The following is a 20,323-nucleotide window of genomic DNA, read 5'->3' as shown; positions in this document are numbered from 1 at the left end:
ATATGAATGAGATCATTGCCCACATCCCGGTTTTATGTGAAAAACTAAAAGAAAAATATTAATACTATTTAAATTAGGCATATTCTTTACTTTCTCCAATTAAATTTTTCTTACAATCAAATTATGAATTAGCAAAGTTTGAAAAGGTCATTACTTGAAATTCCTTGAATTTCTGGGGAAGATGAAATGCAAATACCATTTTAAAATTTTGTCATTTATCAAGACACCTAAATGATACACTAGGCTGAGCATTTTAAAAATTTATTTACAAAGTTGTGTACAACACGATGGAATAACATTTAGAATACCATATATATTCATTCATATATAAACAGACTTTTATAATAGAATGACACTTCTCGCCTTTTGAAAATTTTTTTTTATATTTAAAATCTCCCAACGTCTCTATACATTTATTTCTCACATAAAACTGTGGAGAGTGAACCTTCAAAAAAAATGAAAGTTCAGAGCTCTAAATCTACTGAATTTGTTTTTTTCTTAAAAAAATAAAAACCCCAAAAGGAAAGTCAATAATTTTTATACAAATATGTACAAAGAATTTCCCTCCCATCCCCACGGTACTGCGAGCAGGCGCCGTCAGGGTACATTTTTGGAAAATTAGGTTTTCGGTTTTACCTGTACGGAAAGCTATTCCCGGCGGGCACGCAGTAAGAGTTTGCTCCCAACCTAGGTGTGCGCAAGAGGGTGGAAGCCGCGGAGGTCAGTGTTGAGGGGTCGGGGGGAGGAAATAGAGAAAAGGCAGAGTCCGGGATTGGGCAGGGGGGCCGGGACCGGGGCGGGGCGCCCAGCCAGGAAGTGCAGCCGCCGCCGGGGGCCGCCGCCCGGTCCAGCGTCCCCGCCACCTGCGCGTCCCTATTGTGCGGGCCACTTGGCTTGCGCTGCGGCGGCAGCGGCGGCGGCGGCCGAGGCTGCGGGCTGCAGGAACTGTCCAGAGAGCGGCACGCTCAGAATGGGCGCGATGGTGGCCGTCGTCCGGCTCAGCGACAGTGGCTGGTGCGCGGCCATGAGCGCTGCTGATTGCACGGTACCCGGCGGCCGCAGGAAAGACTGCGCCGCGCCGCCGCTCCCGCCACCCGCGGTACCCCCAGTTACCCCAGCGCTCCCAGCGCCCGCCGCGGAGCCCCCAGGCGCCGGGGGCCCCCCTCCAATGATGTTCTCGATGCTGAACGACGGCCGCGCGCTCGGCTCAGACTTGATGAGCGACGCCGTGGAGCCCGCAGCTCCCGCCGTGCCCGCGGCGGCCGCGGCAGCGCCCAGGCTGTTGAGCTGCAGCTGCAGGCCGGGGCCAAGCTGAGAGCCGAAGGCGGCCGCTTTGCGGCCCAGGTCACCCGAGGGCAGAAGCGGCACGGCGGGCGGCAGCACGGGTGCCACCGGCGGCAGCGCGTACGGGTACTGGAGCGCCGCAGCCGCGGCAGCCGCAGCCGCAGCAGCCGGGTGCGAGTAGGCGCCCGCTGCGGCCGCGGGGTGAAGACCGTAGGGGCGGCCGTAGGGCCCCGCGGCGCCCGCAGCCGCCGCCAGGCTGTAGGCGCCGAAGCTCTGCATCATGAGCGCCGTCTGCTCGCGCAGGTGCTCCTGCTGGTGGCGCTTGAAGCGTTTCCGGCGCCGCAGGAAGCTGCCGTTGTCGAACATGTCCTCGGACTGCGGGTCCAGGGTCCAGTAGTTGCCCTTTCCCGGGTTGCCCGGCTCGCGGGGGATCTTAACGAAACAGTCGTTGAGCGAGAGGTTGTGGCGGATGCTGTTCTGCCAGGCGGGGAACTTCTCCCGGTAGTAGGGGAAGCGGTTGCTGATGAACTCGCAGATGCCGCTCAGGGTCAGTTTCTTCTGCGGGCTCTGCAGGATGGCCATGGTGATGAGCGCGATGTACGAGTAGGGCGGCTTCACCAGGCTGTTCTTGGGCTTGCTCGGGGCCAGGCCGCCCGCCGCACCGCTGCCCGACCCAGGCCCGCCGCCGCTCCCGCCGCCCTCCTCGCCGCCAACGCCGCCCTTGCAGCCGTCGGCCTCAGACGCACCCGCCTCGCCCCCTGGCCCGGCCCCGGCTCCAGCCGCCTCCTTGGGCAATGCCAGGGGCTGCTGGTGCGGCGGCTGAGGCTGCCCATGGTGGGGTGCTGCCGGCGTCACCTCGTCCGCCTCGTCCAGGCGCAGCTCTGGCGGCCCCGAAGGGCTATCGCAGCCCGCGTCGCTGTCCTTCTCCTCCAGCCCGTCGTCGCCCTCGCCCACCACATCGATGTCCACGTCCTCGGCCGTCAGCACCGTCTGGCCGGACATGTCGCTAGCGCTGCCGCCGCCGGAGAGGGTCATCCCTCCGTGGGGTTGGTGGCGGCTGCAGGGAAGGAGCAGCAGGCGATGGGGGTCGTGGGAGCTGCCGCCGAGCTCAGGGAAAAGGGGCTTGGGCGCCCCCGAAAGATGTGGTAATGGGAGATGGGAAGGGGCAGTAGGTGGCTCGGGGCCCTCCCGGCTTGGCTCACACTCAGCGGCCCGACATCGTGCGGCGGGCGCTGCGGTCCGCCCCCCGCGGCCGCGCTCCGCAAACTCCTGCTTTCTCTGGCGCTCGGTACTAGGTGCTCGCTGCCTCTCCCGGCCCCCGCGGCTTCTCCACGCCGCGCCCCCTCACTTCGCCTGTCTTCCTTGGCCTCTGGGCCGCGCGTGGGGAACAGGAGCTGTGCAGGCGGGCGCGGGACGCCGGGCGCCGAGCAGCTCAGGAGGGCGCGGACAGGGGCAACGAGGGGAGGGGGGTGTCAGGGACGCCGAAGCCCCAGTAGTCGAAAGTCCCGTTTTAAGGACTGGCCTGATAGATTACTTTCTACTTAAAGATCCAGCGGGAGGCGGGGCCACGTGACCGCGCGTGACGTCAGGGCAGCGGCTGAGCCGGCCAAACTCAAGTTGGTTCAGGGAATTGTCAACAAAGGGACGAGGGACCCGCAACTCTGAGCCTCACCGTGCGCCAGCATCCCGCGGGTCCCGAAGGCGCCCTTGCCTGCCCGGGGACCTCAGCCTAGGCTGAAGCCCAGTGTAGGGGTCGAGGGAGTCTGTGGGTGTGGGTGCGGTAGAGTGGGTGTGAGCGAGTGAGGGCGTGGGCCTGGGAGCGTCCGCGGGACCTGGCAGCTCAAGCTGCCCTGTCCTTTCCGCCCCCTCTCCCTTGCCCCTTATCCTTTTACCCAAACTCCTTGGGCAGGGACTGGGCAACAGAGAACGAGATTCCCACTCCATTTTTTTTTTAAAGAAAAACTTAGTAGCCTCTGTTTTGTTTTTTGGTTTTAATTCTTTTTAGCTTTAACGAGTAAGGGCTGCACTCCCGGCTCGGTTTTGATAATTAGACTCCAGACACCCCCCGCCCCCACTGCCTCAGTGCTCATTCGGCGGAAACACCTACGAGGGGATGCGCTCCCCCTTCCCCCAAAGCCAGACCACCGGGGTCCGGCCTTCGCTTTCCTGGCTCGCTGTGGATATATATATATATATATATATATATATATATATATATATATATATAATATGTGTTTTTTTCTGCGCCGCCAGAACAGCATCAGCTGGGGTTCCCGGAGGTCAGAAAATGTCTATTGATTAATCTATTAGAATAGTTGCCGAGAGAAATAAAAACGACGTAATATAACAGGGAACCCATAAATAAAGAAGCCTAACTAGCTGCTGGGAGTTGTTAAACGACTTAGCATGTGAAAAAGTCGGAAATGAGGTGCTGGGGAAGGAGCCGGGATTGGCCGCGGCCTGGGTAAGTCAAATGGGGCAGGGAAGAAAGCTTTGGGCCTTTAGATTAGACGCCGCGCCGGTGCTGGGATGGCAGATCAACGCTGGGAGCCGGAGGTGTGACTTCCCTTGCGGCGGAGCCCAGCGACCTGGGAGCGGGGTCGGCCTGGGGCATACTGGCGGCCTAGGCTCTCAGTTGCTGCTAACTAACATGGATTCTTTCTTCTTAGGACTTAGATAAACCCTCCAAGATTTAACTTCCTCGGAAACCATCAGAAGAGCGGGTGGAGGAGGAGGCGAGGATGCGGCCAGTGCACAGCGAGTTTCCCGGGCAAGGAAAGTCAGTGATGGTAGGAAACACTGGGGATTTAACTGGGATTGGGAAGGGGGACCGAAAACCGACGCCCAATGTGTGGCATAGCTGGGGCGCGTTGACCTCTCACCTCCGAATAGTGCTCCTGACCCGGAGAATCTGCGGTGCGCCTCTTCTTCCCTCCGGTATTTTTAGGCCGCCTCGGAGCGAGCGGCAAGCGCCTACCGGGTGTGACCGGCTCCTAGAAACCCAGCCCAGTTTATCCGCTGAGGCCTGGGAGGGGAATGCCGGCCTCACCAGAGCTAAGAGCACAAGGGGAAGAGGTCCGAGAGGAAATAATTAGTGAAATATTTACGGAAGATACTAGGAAACTGATTTGATTCCTAGTGGACAGTGGTGCTTCTGATTCCCTCAGTCTGTAGTCTCTTTCGCCTACGACCCCCCTCTTTCTTTGGCCTAGACACACCAGAAAAGAAAAAAAAAGCTAAAACCAAAATCCGTAAACTTACTTCATTCTAGGCAGTGCGACACACAGATTGACTTTCATCTCCATAATTTCTTGGATATAACATTAGGTCATTGGATCCCCACTCCGCAGGACGTTCCAGGTTGGGACTGGGCAGAGAGTAGGGGTAGTTACTCCATCCTGAGATGCCCGCAAAACTCCCAAGGTTTTTTTTTGTATTTAAATGATTCCCCGGTTGCACCTGACCCTAAAAATGCATCTCTGAGTTGATTTCCGCAGCTGCACCGCTTTGTGGCCCGCAGGCTCCGAACCGATTACGATGCCATCTAGACAGCCTCGGGTGAAACCGACCAGAGCGGCGAGGTGGCCACCCACTTCCCCCAGCTGCAGAGGTCGCGGCTGCAACTGTCTGAGCAACCCAGTCCTTACAAAAGGAAGGTCCGAAGGACAAAAACGAACAAAAAAAAGAAACCGAAATTTACAAATTCAGAAATATCTTTTGCTCGGCTTCGGTTGTCCAGCCCCAGAGGCAGTCCGCGCGGGCCGCTGGAAGAGGCTGGGCCGGCGAGGACAAGTGCACGTGTGTGTGCGCGCACAGGGGAGGGTGGCGGCTCCAGGGGCAGCCCTCCGCAATCTTCTTGAAGTAGCCTCTTAAATGAGCCTAATTTCGATTCCACTGCCCGCCAGGGCTGTCTCTCAGGCTCCCTCGGCGCTGCTGCTCTCTGCCTCTCACCCTCCCCCGGCCAAGACTTGTCCTGATCCGTCCATTCCCCGGTGTCTCATTGGAACCTCCCTGGGGGAAAGGGTGGGGGATGAACAACTCCCAGCCGCCAATTCCATTTGTTGCGCTTTTTTCCTTCGACACAATAAAAGTCAAATTAATTGATTCATACCATTAATTACGGCGCGTAGCGTGAAAAGCAACGCTTCCCCTCGGTTAGAGATCTATTGTGCTAATCTCTTGTTCAATCAGTGTTACCATCTGATGCTGGGTCTGGCCCTTACAGAAACTTTTCGACTCGATTAGCTAAATGATGAGACGTGCAGGACCGACTGGCTGCGGCCCCGACGTCCCGCGCCCGCGCCAGCCCATTCGCTTAATATCGATTTCCAGTACAAGCGGCGGATTTTCCCGCTGCCACTCTCGGCTGGGGAACCCGCCCTGGCTGTCCTTCTGGGCGGACAGTAGCGCCAGCGCAACCTTCCGGGGCGGGAAGGAGGCGAAGCAGCGGCTCAGGTGGGAAGGAGGAGGGTTCCCGCTGTCCTAGCCGCGGGACGCCGCCTGGGCGGAAGGGCCGAGGCGGGATCCCAACGCGGTGCAGGGACCCGCCGTAGGCCAGCTAGATTCCAGGCTAAGTAAATCCTGTTTGTCGAATAATTGCATTTTGCAGCTAAAAGCCCACAGGTCGTCAGTTAACGCCAAACTTTTAGGACAGAGAGATGGAAGAAGCGAGACAGATACACAAAGTGACACACTAGTGAGGGAAAGAAAAATGTGATAAAGGAAACGGAAATATTGGGAGGGGGAGAAAAGTGAAATGTGGATAAATATTTTCTGAGTCGCAGAGGGTTACTGGGGGAGACAGAAAGAGGGAGGAGTACACACATACTACGAATGAAAGTGACTACTTGGGTCACAACAAGCAAACTTCCCAGGAGGGATTTAAAGAAGATGGAAGCCAGCTGTCTCACCTGTTCAAATGTTTGAAACGTTTCAGCCAAAGGATAATGGAATGAGGCTCCCTCGATTTCTCCTGGGGCGGGCAGAGTCGGTGGTACCCAGCTGGGGAAGCCACCCGGATGCGGGCCGTCGGGGGCGGGGGTTGGTGATGGTGGTGAAGGGGACCGAGGTTCTAGCAACAGGAAACAAGAAAAGTGAAGTCCAGATCGATTGGAAGGAAATTGAGACATCCCGGGGGAGGGGAGATTTAGTGTGTGCGTTCCGGGGGGTGAGATGGGGTGGGGGGAGAAGTGGAGGGAACAATTTATGACGGTGAAGGGGAAATTAATTACAACTCAACTGGCGTTCTTAAATGGTCAACACGGGAGGAGGGTCAGAATGTGCGGGGTGAGGAAACGGCCCACCTACCGGTCACCAGGCCGGAGCAAACCCAGATGCCCTCTTCCCCCTCCTTTAAGTCAGAGACTATGCCAACGGCTTGAATAAATCGTTGGCCCGAAGTAAGAATAATGCCCGCACTCGGGTGCACTTTTCTTAGAATCCGGGGAGATGGGACCAGGTTCTGTTCAGTGAGGGGCGCATAGCGCGTCCCCCACCGAGAACAACCACCGTCTATTGCAGGGGAAACAAAATGTGGGTGGAGCCCATTTGGAATATACCCCTCCTTCCTACCCACCTCCCCACCAAGAACCCAAATCGGCTTCTTGACAATCTTCATAGATTTGTTAAACTATTATCAGCCTCTGCCTGGATGACCACCACTGAGGGACGTGGGAAGGGCTGAGATGATACTACGGTCCCCAACCCTCCCAGATTATTTTTGTTTTCAAATGAGTGGAATTTTCAATTCACTTCCCACTGCTCTTGTATCTCTCCAGATCTCTTCGGAGTAGGGGGAAAGGCTAATTTAATGTTCTTGTTTGGATTTGCATCTCAAAACTTCATTTATTTTCAAGGTGTCTGCCACTCAGGGCCCATCTGAAGAAGTGCCTGTAAATGGCGAGAGACCAAAGGGAAAGGAGGAGAGAGAGAGAGAGAGAGAGAGAGAGAGAGAGAGAGAGAGAGAGAGAGAGAGAGAGAGAGAATGGTTTCGAATTTATTTATATTGGATATGTATAAACATCCATTCTGTAAAAGGCAACACGTTTAATTAACGATGAGAGAGCAGTTAGGGGCAGAAAGCTAGTAAAATTGTGTGATAAATTTATGGCATTGTTAGCGTGCTTTTAATTATGGCTATTATGTTAATTATTTCACATTAGCATGGAGTTATCAGCAGCATGTCAGATTTAATCAAAACGAGCCTTTCTCTCGAAAATTGTTCTTTTCATCCGCGAGGAGAAAGGTCCTGGGCAGGATCGGGGCTTAAAAATGACTTGGCATTGAAAGCTCGCGTCTTTCCGACATGGTTTGGCGCGAAGCACCCGGGCCAGGCTGTCCGTTGGGTCCCTCCAGGCTACCGCATCTCGCAGAGGAGCCCAGGGCTGGGTTTTTAGGAATTCACCGTTTTCACCCCCTTTGGAGCCGACACTTCATCATATGGGATCATTCTGTCAAACAATATGATACTGCTCATTTTTATCTGTTCCGCTTTACAAAATCCCCTTTCAGCCCGCGGAGGAGCAACAAAAACCTCGGAGCAGCCCGGCGGCCCCCGGCCTCCACGGCCTCCCTGGCGCGCCAAAGAGAAAGGCGAGAAGGGCTGAGGAAAGCAGGCGGCAGGTGCGCGCCCCTCGCCGCCCGAGGGAACGCGGCCTGCGGGGGTCGCGCGCCCAGGTGGCGGGTCCTCGGGTGTGGCCCAGGACAGACACGCCTCTCCCAGTCCCGCGCCCGCCGTCGGCCTCCCTTCCAGCTCAGGGCTCAAGCGCCCTTCTCTCCCCGCGAGCGAATCGCCCACCCAGGCCACATCGATTTCTTAATCACTGCCGATCGATTTATTGGGAGCAAACAAATAGCCCATTTTGGAAACGTTTCAATTGTTGGCTTGATGGTTGGGGCGCTGCCGCGGGAGGGCGCGCAGGGCCGAGGGGCGCGCGGGAAGGGGCTTGTGGGAAAAAAGGGAGTACCAAGGCCCAGCGCCACTCGCCGCGAGAGCCTGGTGTTTGGAAGCGAGGGCCTCCCACCACTGGTCCCCCTGCACTTCGAGCTCCCGCCACGCCCGGGCCTCTTTGAGGGTTCAGCACCCTCTGGCCGCAGGGCTGGCAGGAACTCAGCGCCCAGCCCTTCCACCTCGTCACGTCCAGGCACGTTCCGCCGGGTTTTTGATTCCTTTGGAAAGTTACCACTCAGGCCACCGAGAGAGAGCCTGAGTCCAGCCCCCGGGACCCTCTCAGGCCCTGGATTGCTCGGGCCCACCTCGCTAGCCTTCCGTTCCAGGCCCGCGGACGCTGCTGCCTCGTCGCCCCTGGGCCTGGGACGGCCTTACCGCACAAGACCACTCAGGCCCCCGCCCTTCCCGGGACTGGGATGCAGACCAGCCAGCTGTTGCCTTATTTTTAGCGCCATTCCATTCGCGTGGTTATATTTAACTCAATCCACTCCGAGGAGGTCGCTCGAACGTCGAATTCTCTACATCGCAGCTTGGGCCTGTCCGCCTTGCCTCCGGGCAGTCTCTCAGGGGCAGATTGGGAAACCCCTCCTTAAGAATCTTTGACATCTCCGGAGCTTGGCTAGAAGAGGTTGAGAAGTCTGGTTCCAGGAGCACTCGCTATCGGCCCTAAATGCACATTGCGTAGACGTTCAGTCTTGTATGGGGGAGGGGAGTATGGAGGAGGATTCAGACGCAGGGGAAGGATTGGGTCCATTTCCCACTTATTCATGACCCAGAGCATCCAGGTGACCTCTTATAACTCTGCCCTTCAGAAAGTTTATGATTTTTGCGTTCATGCAGGAATCCCGTCTCCTCCCTACTCCCAAACACACCCAACAGGATACTTAAATTTGAATAGTATGTTGGCTCCTCAGTCCAAGCCCAGTCAAATCCTGGCGAAAAGACCCACTTGGATAACATACGAAAACACTATTGTAACACACACTTTATTCATGTAGAAGGTGAAACTGAATTTGTAAATAATGCAAAAGCCATGTACTAACGGTGCACACTAAAGGTGACATGACCTGGGATATCAAAATGCTTTTTAAATCAAAATTTTTTTCTTAACAGTTAAAAAAAAAATGACTCTCTTAACCTTGGGTCCAAAGTGGCTATTTCTGGCTGCCTCTTTTGGTAGCTCTCCCTACAATGTATGGGAGAAGGATGGAAGTCATACTCAGCAGAATTCAGGGGGAGAGAATATATAAGTATGTATATTATATATTCATTTACTCATTTATTCCTTTATGGATAGTACTTTGTTGAACAGTTCTAGGCTCCGGAAAGTGCTAGGGAGGAAGAGAATTAAACTCAAGTGTCAAGGGTAATAAGTACTATGGTAGAGGGAAAGAGTACTAAGAAGGGCCTTCTCACAGGGTGGGGAATGAGAAAGTGTGAAGCTTTCCAGTAGAGAAGATAATGCTGACCAGTTAGCTCTGACTTTACGGGGTATTCAGGGAAGATTAGGGAGAAGTAAATTAGAACCTGAAATACTTTGGGAAAACAAAGTACTCAGATACCTAAGCGTACTTCTGGACAGCCGGAGGGTACTTGATTTCAAGGAAAATGGGGACTTGAGAGTGACAAGGAAACAGATGAGAGTTGGAAGAAGGAAGAAGGTTCACTACAAAAACATAGAACTTTGTTTAGAACTTTTAAGTCCAGTATAACTCCTTTTAGAGTACATGGAAGGGCTTTGACTAATACATGGGAGAAATTTAAAAGGAAACATAGATAAAAGGAAAAGATCCTAGGGAAGAGACTGACAGGGAGAGATTATTGAAAAGACTGGTTGGTGAACCCAACTACTTTTCTAACCTTATCACATTACTTCATCAAGGGCCAGGCCCTGGAACCATAGGCATAAATAAGAAGGTAGGCTCCACCCTTAGAATGTTAACTCCACAAGCGCAAGCATTTTGTTCTGTTTTGTTCACTGTTTGTATTCCTAGCCTCTAGCCAGGCACTGGGGGTTGTGGTGGGGACATAGTCAATAACGTTCAGTGACAATCAGTGAGGCACAGCCCCCCTCTGATGGGGCTTATTCAAGAAAGTCTAGTCAAAATGTTAGTGGGATGAATTAGAATGTTACAGGGGTGCAGAGTAAACATACCCAACTATGCCTGGAAAAAAGGAGTGTATCAGAAGGTTTCCCAAAGGAAAGAATGCCTGACTTGTCTTGAATGATGAGTAACTGCTGTTAGGTAGATGAAGAGAGAACCAGCGTTCTCGGAAGAAAACACAATATGAGCAAAGATACAGGGCAAGACACGAGGAGCAGCGTATAGTTTAATTTGACTGACACGGGAGGTAGGGGAGTGCCTGGAGTTGATAACTGGAGAGGTAGACAAGAGTGAAATCATGAAGATTCTTGAGTATTAGGCAAAAGAGCCAGAAGTTGATAAGGAGCCATGAAAGGGTTTTAACTTCATGGTTGGCACGATCAGAGTAAAATTTTTGAATGATCTGTTGGGGGCAGGTGAAGGATAACCAGAGGGAATAAGACTGGAGGTAGTAAAGAGGCTCAGTGATCTCAGTAAGAGGGGATGAAGGTGTGACAAATTATTGGCACTGGGACTAGAGAAGAGGGGATGAATTGGAGAAGGATTTAGGAGGTAAAATCAATAGGACTAAGTGTCTAATCCATAAGGGGGGAGTTCACAATAACTCCTAGATATAAAATTTGGGTGCCTGAAGGAACTGTGAGTGTTGAAAAGGAGAATACAGATGAAGGAACACTCTAGTCTCTCGCTCCTCAGTCATCCATTACCCAAGTTATTTCCTTAAATATCAGTCAGACTATGCCAGTCACTTCCCTAATCAAAAACTCCAATGTTTAGAGAAGAAAAATCCAAACTCTTTAGGAAAATATGTCAGGTGTGCCATGATCTGGCTCCAACTTACCTGGTAGCTTCATTGGCACTCCATGCTCCAGCCCCAGGAGACTGTATTGCATCCCCAGGACACACTATGGACCCCCATCGGATACCAGTTGTCTGGCCTTAAGCAAATTCCTTAGAATCTTTGTGCCTTACCTCATCTGTAAAATGGGAATAATAACAGTACCTTCCTTATGGGGTTGTCGGAAGGATTAAATACACCCAAAATACTTAAAACAGGGTTGGACACATGTGAAAGATCACTGGAACAATTTTCTTTAAATGAACTGTGCCTTTGCAATGCGTTTTCTAGTTTTCTGATTGAGAGACATAATGCCAGCCTTCCAGGAGTTTTCAGTTAGGTTGTGAAGAATGAGCGAGGCAGACATTGCAAGCCCTTGAAGGTAGAGATTGAGAGGCTTAGGTTATTATTGTTTGTATCCTGAAAGTGACTATTATACAATTTTTGAGCAGGGAAGTGATATGACTATATATGTGTTTTACCAATATCACTGTATATTTAGTGTGGAAAATGGACTGAAAGATGAGTTCAGTTTTGCACATACTTAATTTGAGGTGCTGGTGGAATTTTTGAGCAGAGATAATTAGTAGAAGTTAAGAGACTAGAGCAGTGCTATCTAATGGAAATGTGAGCATGTATGTACTTTTAAATGTCTAATAGGTACGTTTAAAAAAGTAAACAGAAACAGATACTTTGGTTTTAAGGATACACTTTATTAACCCAATATACCTAAAAATACTGTCATTTCAGCATGCGATGTATATAAAAATCACTGAGATATTTTTCTTGTTCACTTTCTCCGGCCCAAATCTTTGAAATGTGGTGTATTTGATCATTACAGCCGTCTCAGTTTGAACTAGCTATATTCCCAGTGCTCCATAGCACATGTGGCGTAAGGACTATCATGTTGAACAGTTCAGATCTAGAGCTTAAGAGAGAAATCAGGACTTAGGAGTTAGTAAAGATTTGGGAGTCATCAGCTTTCAAGCGTGATAGTTCAAGCAATGGGAGGGTGTAAGCTCAGCAAATGGGAGTGTGTGGGATGAGAAAAAGGCCATGGGAATGTCAAAAGTGGGAGAAAGAATATCAGACATGGGAGAAAGAAGAAGAGCTCATAAAAAAAAGTGAGAAACTAAATAAAGCGTAAATTGGGAGCGAGTACTGTCATGGAGAGCAAGGAAGAGGGAATTTTGAGAAGATAAAAGTAGTCAACAAAGTCAGGTGTTTCTGAGATGTATTTTTATTATGTGCAATTGCTATGTAGACATTATTATAAGGGTTTGGCCACCTATGAGGAATTATTTAAATACAAATAGATTGCTTATTCAAATTCTGGTGAGGCAATTGTTGAGAGTAGATAGCGTTTCTTTATTCTGTGCATAGTTGCACATGTTATTGTTTGATTCCATTAAAATATGTGTATTGCTTCTTTCTATGAACTTGTGCTACAGTCACAGAGGGCAAATATTCATTGCTACTTGCCTGGAACAGTTGCAGTTTAAGCCTACTTTTTAAGTATAATCATATCTAGGGCCTATTTTATTCTCAGAAATGTTGCAGCTTGGATAATAAATTGTTTGGTCACCCCATACGCAGTAGATGGAACTTTTAACATGTAGAGTGTACTCAGAAGCTGCCCATCAGGTTTTCTGCTGATGGATAGGGAAGTGCTTGAAACAAATATAGGTGCCACTTACTATAGTTTGAGTTGCCTCCCAGTTAGATCAGGGCTTCTCTTTGCACTTTCCTGAGGTGTTCTGAAGGGAAATTGAAGCAGCATAACTTGCCAAGTAACACTGTGATGGAATCTTCTTTGTGACCCCAAATAAATCTATACATTTCTATCCCATCCACATCCCCAGGATGGTGAAAGTGATTTATCAAGCACATGCTATGTGCTTTTTATTAAGCTCTGCTATGTAATTAGCATGTATTTATTTAATCATTACAACAATCTTCTGAGGGAGGGACTATAATTATTCCCATTTTAGAAATGAGGTAGGTCACTCAGCCAGGATTTGAATGCAGTTTGGCCTCAGAGCCCACGCTCTTAACCAACACATTGCAGTGCTGTGTAATATCTTCCTTTATCACCTGCTCCTTCCTTCCCTTCCTCATCCCCACTAGCTTTCTCACTCGCACCCACAACTGAATTAAACTTTTCAATCTGGGCATGTTGATGAAATGCCTCTATAATTTTAATATTAATTATTTGAATTATGGAAGATGATGTACAAAGAACAGATTTTTATTGTCTAGTCATTATTGCAGAGTTTGATATTTTATTCTTTTATGGGATGGATACATGTCAACCGTTTTGTGCTCTTTTCTTTTAAAAGGGGCCACAGTACTTCTTTGATAACTGATTTTGAGAGCCTCTCAGAACAAGCAGTCTTTAGGAAAACATTGATATAGAATTTTTAACAACTACCTCCAATGGTTATCTATTACTGTTAACACATTATCCTCAAACTTAGCAACTTGAAATAATAAATACGTATTTTCTCATAGTTCCTGTGGTCCAGGAATTCAGAAGGGGCATATCTCAGTGATTCTTGTTCACTAGCTCCCCTGAGGCTGCAGACAAGTTGCTGACTGCAGCTGCATTCATCTGAAGACTTAACTGGTGGTGCTCACTCACATGGCTGTTTGCAGGAGGCCTAGTTCCTTGCCACCTACGCCTCTCCATATGATGGCTTAAGTGTCCTTATGACACGGCCGCTGGCTTCCCAGAGCAAGTGATATAAGAGGAAAAGCAAGACAGAAGCCACAAGGTCTTTGAAGAACTAGCCTCATTACATGCAATCACTTCTGCTGAGTATGTTGGCAACACGGAACAACCCGGATGCAATGCAGGTGTATACTGTACAAGGATGCGAATGCCAAAAGGTGGGGATCGTTGGGGGCCATCTTGGAGACTGGCTACCGCAGTCCCCGTGCTGGCCCCCTATGACTCATGTTGCTCCCACATGCTTAATGTACTTGCTTCCTTCCAAGGTTCCTAAAAGTCTCATTCCGTTACAGTATCACCTCAAAGTTCAGAATCTCATCATATAATCAAACTTAGGTGTAAATAAGACTTTTCAGATGTAGTTCTACAAGTATAGTGCTCCTTGAATACAGTTCTTGATCTGAAGGCCTGTGAACGAAAGAGACAAATTATCTTCCTCCACACATACCTGACATATAATGGTAGGAGAGGCATAGGATGACTGCTATAGACACTCCTATTCAAAAAAGTGGAATGGGTATCATTCCAGTTACAAGAGTAACTGGTCCAGAGCAGTTCTGAAATCCAGTTAGGCACTGGTTGGCATTTCCTTGATTAGGGCTCAGTGCCTGAGAATAATTCTCTGTGGCTCCACCTTCATTCTTTTTCCCATGCTCCGAGTCATCCTTCCATTCTCATGAAGGATAACACATATTTGCAGCTTAGTAGTTTTCTTAGCCTGCTTCCTGTTGTAGAAATTTGGGAGATCCAAAGACCTCTTTTCATTTTGTACTGTTTATGTCCCTTTTAGTCCAATCCAGTGATGTTTCTGCCAGTATAATTCTCTTCTGCTAATCTAATGCTCCAGGTATCTCCTGTTGTGCTCGTGGCCATGTATGTTGATGGAAAGGAACCCCATTCCAGCTCCTGGTGGTGGTGGGGGGATTGGCTAAAAAAAATAATACTTTTCCATTCACCTTCTAAGTTCTTCGAGTTGGGCTTATAATCAAATTAACAGAGACACATTAACAGAAAATCAAATTTTAATACGTGCTCATGGGAAATTCACATAAGCATGAAAATTCCAAAGACAGTGAGGCAAAATTGGACATATATGTCATTTTGGAAAAAAGGGAAAATGGGGGGAACTGGATCTTAGATTTCAAAAGTGAGTGTGACTGATTTACAGGTAATTGAGGAAGAGCAGAACACACCTGGCAGGTAAATTTTTGCTAGGCAACCCAGGAAACAATGGGACACAGGGGGTGATCCAGCTATCAGGCCCCTGCCTGGAGACCTCCCATCCACCAAACACAATTTAAATTAGGCTAAGGCAAACATCTTAAGATTTCCTTCCTGAAGCAGACCTTTCCATCTGAATCTCTTAGGCAGGAAAGGGGGTGGGGTCAAACATTCTTTCTGAGTGTTTTGTTTCTTAATAACCAGCTTAAAAATCAATACCCCACAAGGTAGCTTTAGGGTGGCAAAATGTTGGCCCTCTTCAGGGTGACACTTGATTGATTTAATCCAGCTGTGATGGTTTCATCCACCTTGCCAAAGATTGATTAAGATATAATCAAGTGATACCATTCCGTCCAGTGAGAAAGAAGGGGAAGATTGCGTCTAAGGTTTCTAAGAAAGGTTTTCGTTGCTGACAAAAAGATCTCTAAGGAAGACAGAGTTCCTCTTCTACTAGACATTGTTATGTCTGCGTCATACTCATAGTGGTCATCTTTTGACCTTGAGGCTAGAAGAGGAAAACAATGGGAAGCCCTTAGGTACTTACTTCATTATGTAATTGAGCAACTGAATTCACCAATGCCAGAAAAACCAATTATCTTTATTTCTAAAGTTGTTAGTTGTGGTCGTGAATTTAAAGTGAAACCCAGTCAGCATGACTGGTTTTTTGGTTGTTTTTGGGGTTCTTTTTTTTTGGTGAATTACTCAGATGAAAGCTGGAGAAAATGGTGGCTAATGGGCTACACGCAGGTACCTATATATGACTGTGCGTGTGACAAGCACAGTGGGTGTACTTTACAAAGAAGGGATTGACTATTATCATTATGAATCTCTCCTCTCACCTCACCCCTTTCCTATGACCCTACTGCTCTCTCCTATTCCTTTCTCTATTCCTTATCCTGGTTTCCCTTTCCCTTTCTCCTCTTCCTCCTACACACTTCACTTTCTGATTCTCAGTCCTCTTTGAGCTACCATTTATTGGTACGCATTGTGTTACTCAATCCTTATAGCAACCTTCTCTAGTAGGTACTGATTAATGTTCCCATTTTTTAGTTGAGAGGTTAGATTAAGCAATTTGTTCATGATGATACAGCTAAACAGCAGCCAAACAGGCATCCAACCCAAGCCTAGTGACTCCAAAGTCTGCGCTTTAACCACTATGTGGAGTTAAAGGAACTCTTCTAAAAAAGACAATTTGCTAGCTCTCAGTGTTAAACTAGCCGACTTCACATATCTACTTCATAGAGATAGATAAATAGAAATCTATGGTCAAAGCCTCTAATTCTTGTGGGAGCCAATATTGTAATTTGGAAATAATCAAAATTTAAGTGTTTACTTTTCTTTAAAAACCAAGGTGATAAAATCCTGAATGTTTAAAACGAGATCAAAATTCTAATTTCTCTAATCAGTTCCAGCCTATTAAATTAGCTGGTGTCCCAGAGATCTGATTACTTTGCCACCACGGAAGTAGCTAGACAGGAGGAAAATTTCAGTCCCAGACCCTATGTCTCACACCCTACCTATAATGAATTGCTAAAAGGGTGGCAACCACCTTTGATACTTATCTGTTTTCCTAGAATATGTTATACCAAACTATGGCCTCGAGAGTGTTTTATGAGGTCTAAGGAAATAAGTTTTTGTGTATTAGCTTAGATAACTTTACTTTGAGTGTTCTGATAAAGTTGTTTAAAGGGAGTCATATTTAGTTGTGACATATATCTTTCCTTTATAGAAATAGGAAATTGGTCTCAAAAAAGTTAAGGAATTCAATTTTATTTTTTAACACAGTGCCTTAAAGAGGAAACTGTTTTCTTTGTGCTCTGGTTTGGGTGTTGTTTATAGAAAGTGACATTTACTTTGGAGATGGGCAGTCCTCTCGTCCTCTTTTATATCAGTGGTGATAACTCTCAAAGAGCCCTGGTGCCCCAGGGCATTTACAGTTTTTGAATATTCACACCTATTTATTTAAAAGACTTAGAGGAAAACTGCTATACTTACTCTTTTATTAGGTTAATGTCATTTACATACCAACTGGAATTGTTTATGTAGGGGATTTTGACTGTGGTATTGTTTACCTAAGGAAGAAAACTTGGTAGCAATCTTGTCATGCAATATTTATAGTCTGCAAGCTGTATATATTTGGGGAATCTTGCTAAAATATTGCATGCATGACAGGAAATTTCAATAAGCACGTTTAAATGAATTCTAAGAAACCAGACAGAAAGGAAATATGCCTCTCTGGTTCCAAAACATTTATCTCCTTGGGTAGAAAAGGGTAGGGTGAGCCTTTGAATGATAGATGGTTCAAAAGAAAAATGCACATTAATCTGTACTTGAATGTGTTCCCTAAAATGTCTTAATTGCTTTTATGCCATGTAAATAAATAATATTCAGAGGATGTCAATTAATACCATAAGAAATGACTTTTCTAATATAAGTAAAGGCTCCTACTTCAAATAATATTTGTACAGCACTACAAATAATTTTCAGCCAAGACTTAAGAAACCTGCGGTTGGTAAACCTGAATTTACCAACTGTAAAGGTAGGAACATTTTTGTTTTGTTTTGTTCTAGCAGGAGGCTAATCCTTGCCCTAGGTATTCACATGTTATTTTACAAAGGAAGGAAGGATCAAGTCTTTCAGGGAGGGGACAGAGGATCTCGGACTGCTGAATCTTAATTGGTAATTACACTTCTTTAAAGCTAGGAGCTGAACTTCAAGATGAACTCAGCATACTCTTAGTTTTATTTCTGAACAGAATATTTTATGTGGTACATAGAGAGCTTAAAAAAGCTTTGTCTTAAATGAACAATTTTCTGATTAAAAGCAAATGTATCTGGTCATAATGCTTTCTCCTCTTCCTTCATATGATTAAAACAAAAATCTGTGAGCTGATTAACATTTAGAAGTTTTAATATTTCATTGATAAAACTCAGCTTATTTTCTCTTTCTTGAACCTACCAGTAATCTAGCTCCCTTACTTCTCCTCAACATATGAAGGTTCTATGGTATTTTTATCTTTGACTCATGATAAGAAATAATATGTTTCAGTATATAAATGTATGTAACTAGACCATACATACATGATACACATATTTCATAGAACAAGATTCACACTGTGTTGTACCTATGATTTTTTTTTCCTATTTAGGAAAAAAAATGCTAATCATGACTCACAAAATCGATTTCATGGCCCACTAATGAGTTGTGACCAACTGTTTGATAAAACGTTATCTAGATTCTAGCTAAATAACAGAATTGACCAAGCACATTCTTTTTGACTTTTCAGGATTCTGAAGTCAAGTAAAATCAAGTCAAAGCTTTACATTGTCCTCCATGTTTTCCTCTCAGCATTAGTTTCTACTTACATTATATTCAGAACTGGGATTTTACAAGTTGTAAGATGGAAAGGCAATTTTTATCACCGCTGGTTTCAAGAGTGGAGGAAGTTGCAGCCAGGAAGTGTCTCACAGAATAACCTGTTAAGGAATGAAACAGCTGTAATTGGGTATGGCTATCAGATCCTTGCTGGGAACACTTTCAACCTATTAAAGTTGTTTTTTATTATCTACATACACACCTCATGTGATAGGTGAATAGAGCCTTGCTATTTGAGCACTGAGTGCAACTACTTAAAAGAAATCCTTTTAAACAATTCACAAATTTTCTAAAATTCAAAAATCCTTTTGTATTATTGGAAATAATACTGGAATATCAACTCCAGGAAGCCAGGGATTTTTGTCCATTTATTCACTGATACATCACTGGCCCCTAGAAAAATGCACATTTTTCTGGAACACTACCTGGAACAGACTGGTGCTAAATACATATTTGTTCAGTAAATCTAAACATAGTATTTCCTAAAGATTTCCCCAGTTGGGGTATACAGGTATAGCATGGATGGTTACACACAGGTTGCTGGTCAGCATTCCTTATTATCACATTTTCCATAACACCCTTTGAGCAAGATCACATTTGAAAAATAACCTCAGTGTAGTTTATGGCATGTTTACATGTCTCAGTGTAGTTTAATGAAGCTGTTTACAAAACAAAGAAATAAAAAATAACCTCATTAACGTAAAAGTGTTGCTTTAAGTGAAGCAAACGATGTCAGGGAAAGAACAAATAGTAGGAGACAAAAAATATTCTAATATGGACAATAATATCAACAATTTTTTTAAGTGCTTAATAGCTAAGTAGGGAGGGAGAATTACTGTTATTCATTTCTCACATCTCTGAGAAGTAGATACTATTTCTGGTTTCTTTTTTTAAAAATTGAGGCTTAAGTAAAGTGCTCAAGGCTACACAACTAGTAAACAGTTAAACTGGAATTTGAACCCAGTTTCAATACTTTAACCATTGCAATATTTGAGACTGAAGCTTATTAAGACACTAAAGTCAACTTAAGTACTGCAATTTGAAATGCATATGTTTGGCGCCATTTCATTCATTCGTTTAAACAAATTGAGATTCTACTGTACTGCGATACAGCAGGTATTAGGTCTACAGTGTAACCACACAGATGTGGTCCTCCCCTACTATCATGACCATAGAATCTGATGGAGCAGACCGATAATAGACAAGTTAAGAAACATAAAAAAAAAGTACAACATGTGATAAAGGAGGAAACAGTGTTATGATAGAAAATAATAGCCGAGACGCCTAGGGTGACTTATTTTAAGATAGAGTTTCCTGGTCAATCTTTTGAGATCTGGAGGACGAGTATCTAGTCTTTCTAAGAGCACGGGATAGATGGTGGGTGGTGAGGAGGGTGAGAGGGTGGGGTCCTGTGTTCCTGGTAGCATAATGGCCAGGCAAAAGCCCTGAGGCAAAAAAAAAAAAAGCTTGGCTAGTTGGGCAGGAGCTTTGTGTGACTGAGGGATACATGCAGCTGGAGAGGTTGGCTCGGACCAGATCAGACAGGGTCTTGGCGGCCATGGAAAGGAATTTGGATTTTGTTACCTGTACAAAGGGACAGCCATTCTCAGATCAGTCCTGATAACGCTAACAACCAGTGGTTCTTAATTGGAATACTTGGTAAACCCATTGCATCAAATAAAAATTTGATATCTAATTAATTTGCATGTATTATGATAACTAATGGGTATCCCTTTACTATTATCTAAGAGCACCTTTCTAACACCTTTTCAAGAGTGTATGTATTCTCTTTGGTAATCTCCCATTTGGAAATGCACAGC

General features: G+C 46.6%; 1 protein-coding gene and 1 long non-coding RNA gene across 2 annotated transcripts; one reads left to right on the top strand and one right to left on the bottom strand.

Moving 5' to 3' along the window:
* Positions 1-248: 248 nt before the first annotated feature.
* FOXD3 (forkhead box D3) lies at positions 249-2,794 on the bottom strand. The gene has a single exon (XM_033113349.1). It carries the CDS (start codon positions 2,317-2,319, stop codon positions 874-876), a length of 1,446 nt encoding a protein of 481 aa, XP_032969240.1. The 5' UTR covers positions 2,320-2,794; the 3' UTR covers positions 249-873.
* Positions 2,795-2,929: 135 nt separating this feature from the next.
* Positions 2,930-5,347, top strand: LOC117026564 (uncharacterized). Its single transcript, XR_004423787.1, has 3 exons — positions 2,930-3,748; positions 3,954-4,073; positions 4,805-5,347. It is a non-coding gene; the product is annotated as an uncharacterized LOC117026564 (long non-coding RNA).
* The last annotated feature ends 14,976 nt before the right edge of the window (positions 5,348-20,323 follow it).

The sequence above is a fragment of the Rhinolophus ferrumequinum genome, chromosome 9 (assembly GCF_004115265.2).
Source record: "Rhinolophus ferrumequinum isolate MPI-CBG mRhiFer1 chromosome 9, mRhiFer1_v1.p, whole genome shotgun sequence".
Taxonomy (NCBI): Eukaryota; Metazoa; Chordata; class Mammalia; order Chiroptera; family Rhinolophidae; genus Rhinolophus; species Rhinolophus ferrumequinum.
Note: the sequence above shows the minus strand (reverse complement) of the source record. Positions and strands in the feature narration are given on the sequence as shown.

What these genes read in the sequence shown, in the direction of transcription:
- FOXD3 (XM_033113349.1), bottom strand. Translation starts at nt 2,319, where the DNA reads ATGACCCTCTCCGGCGGCGGCAGCGCTAGCGACATGTCCGGCCAGACG.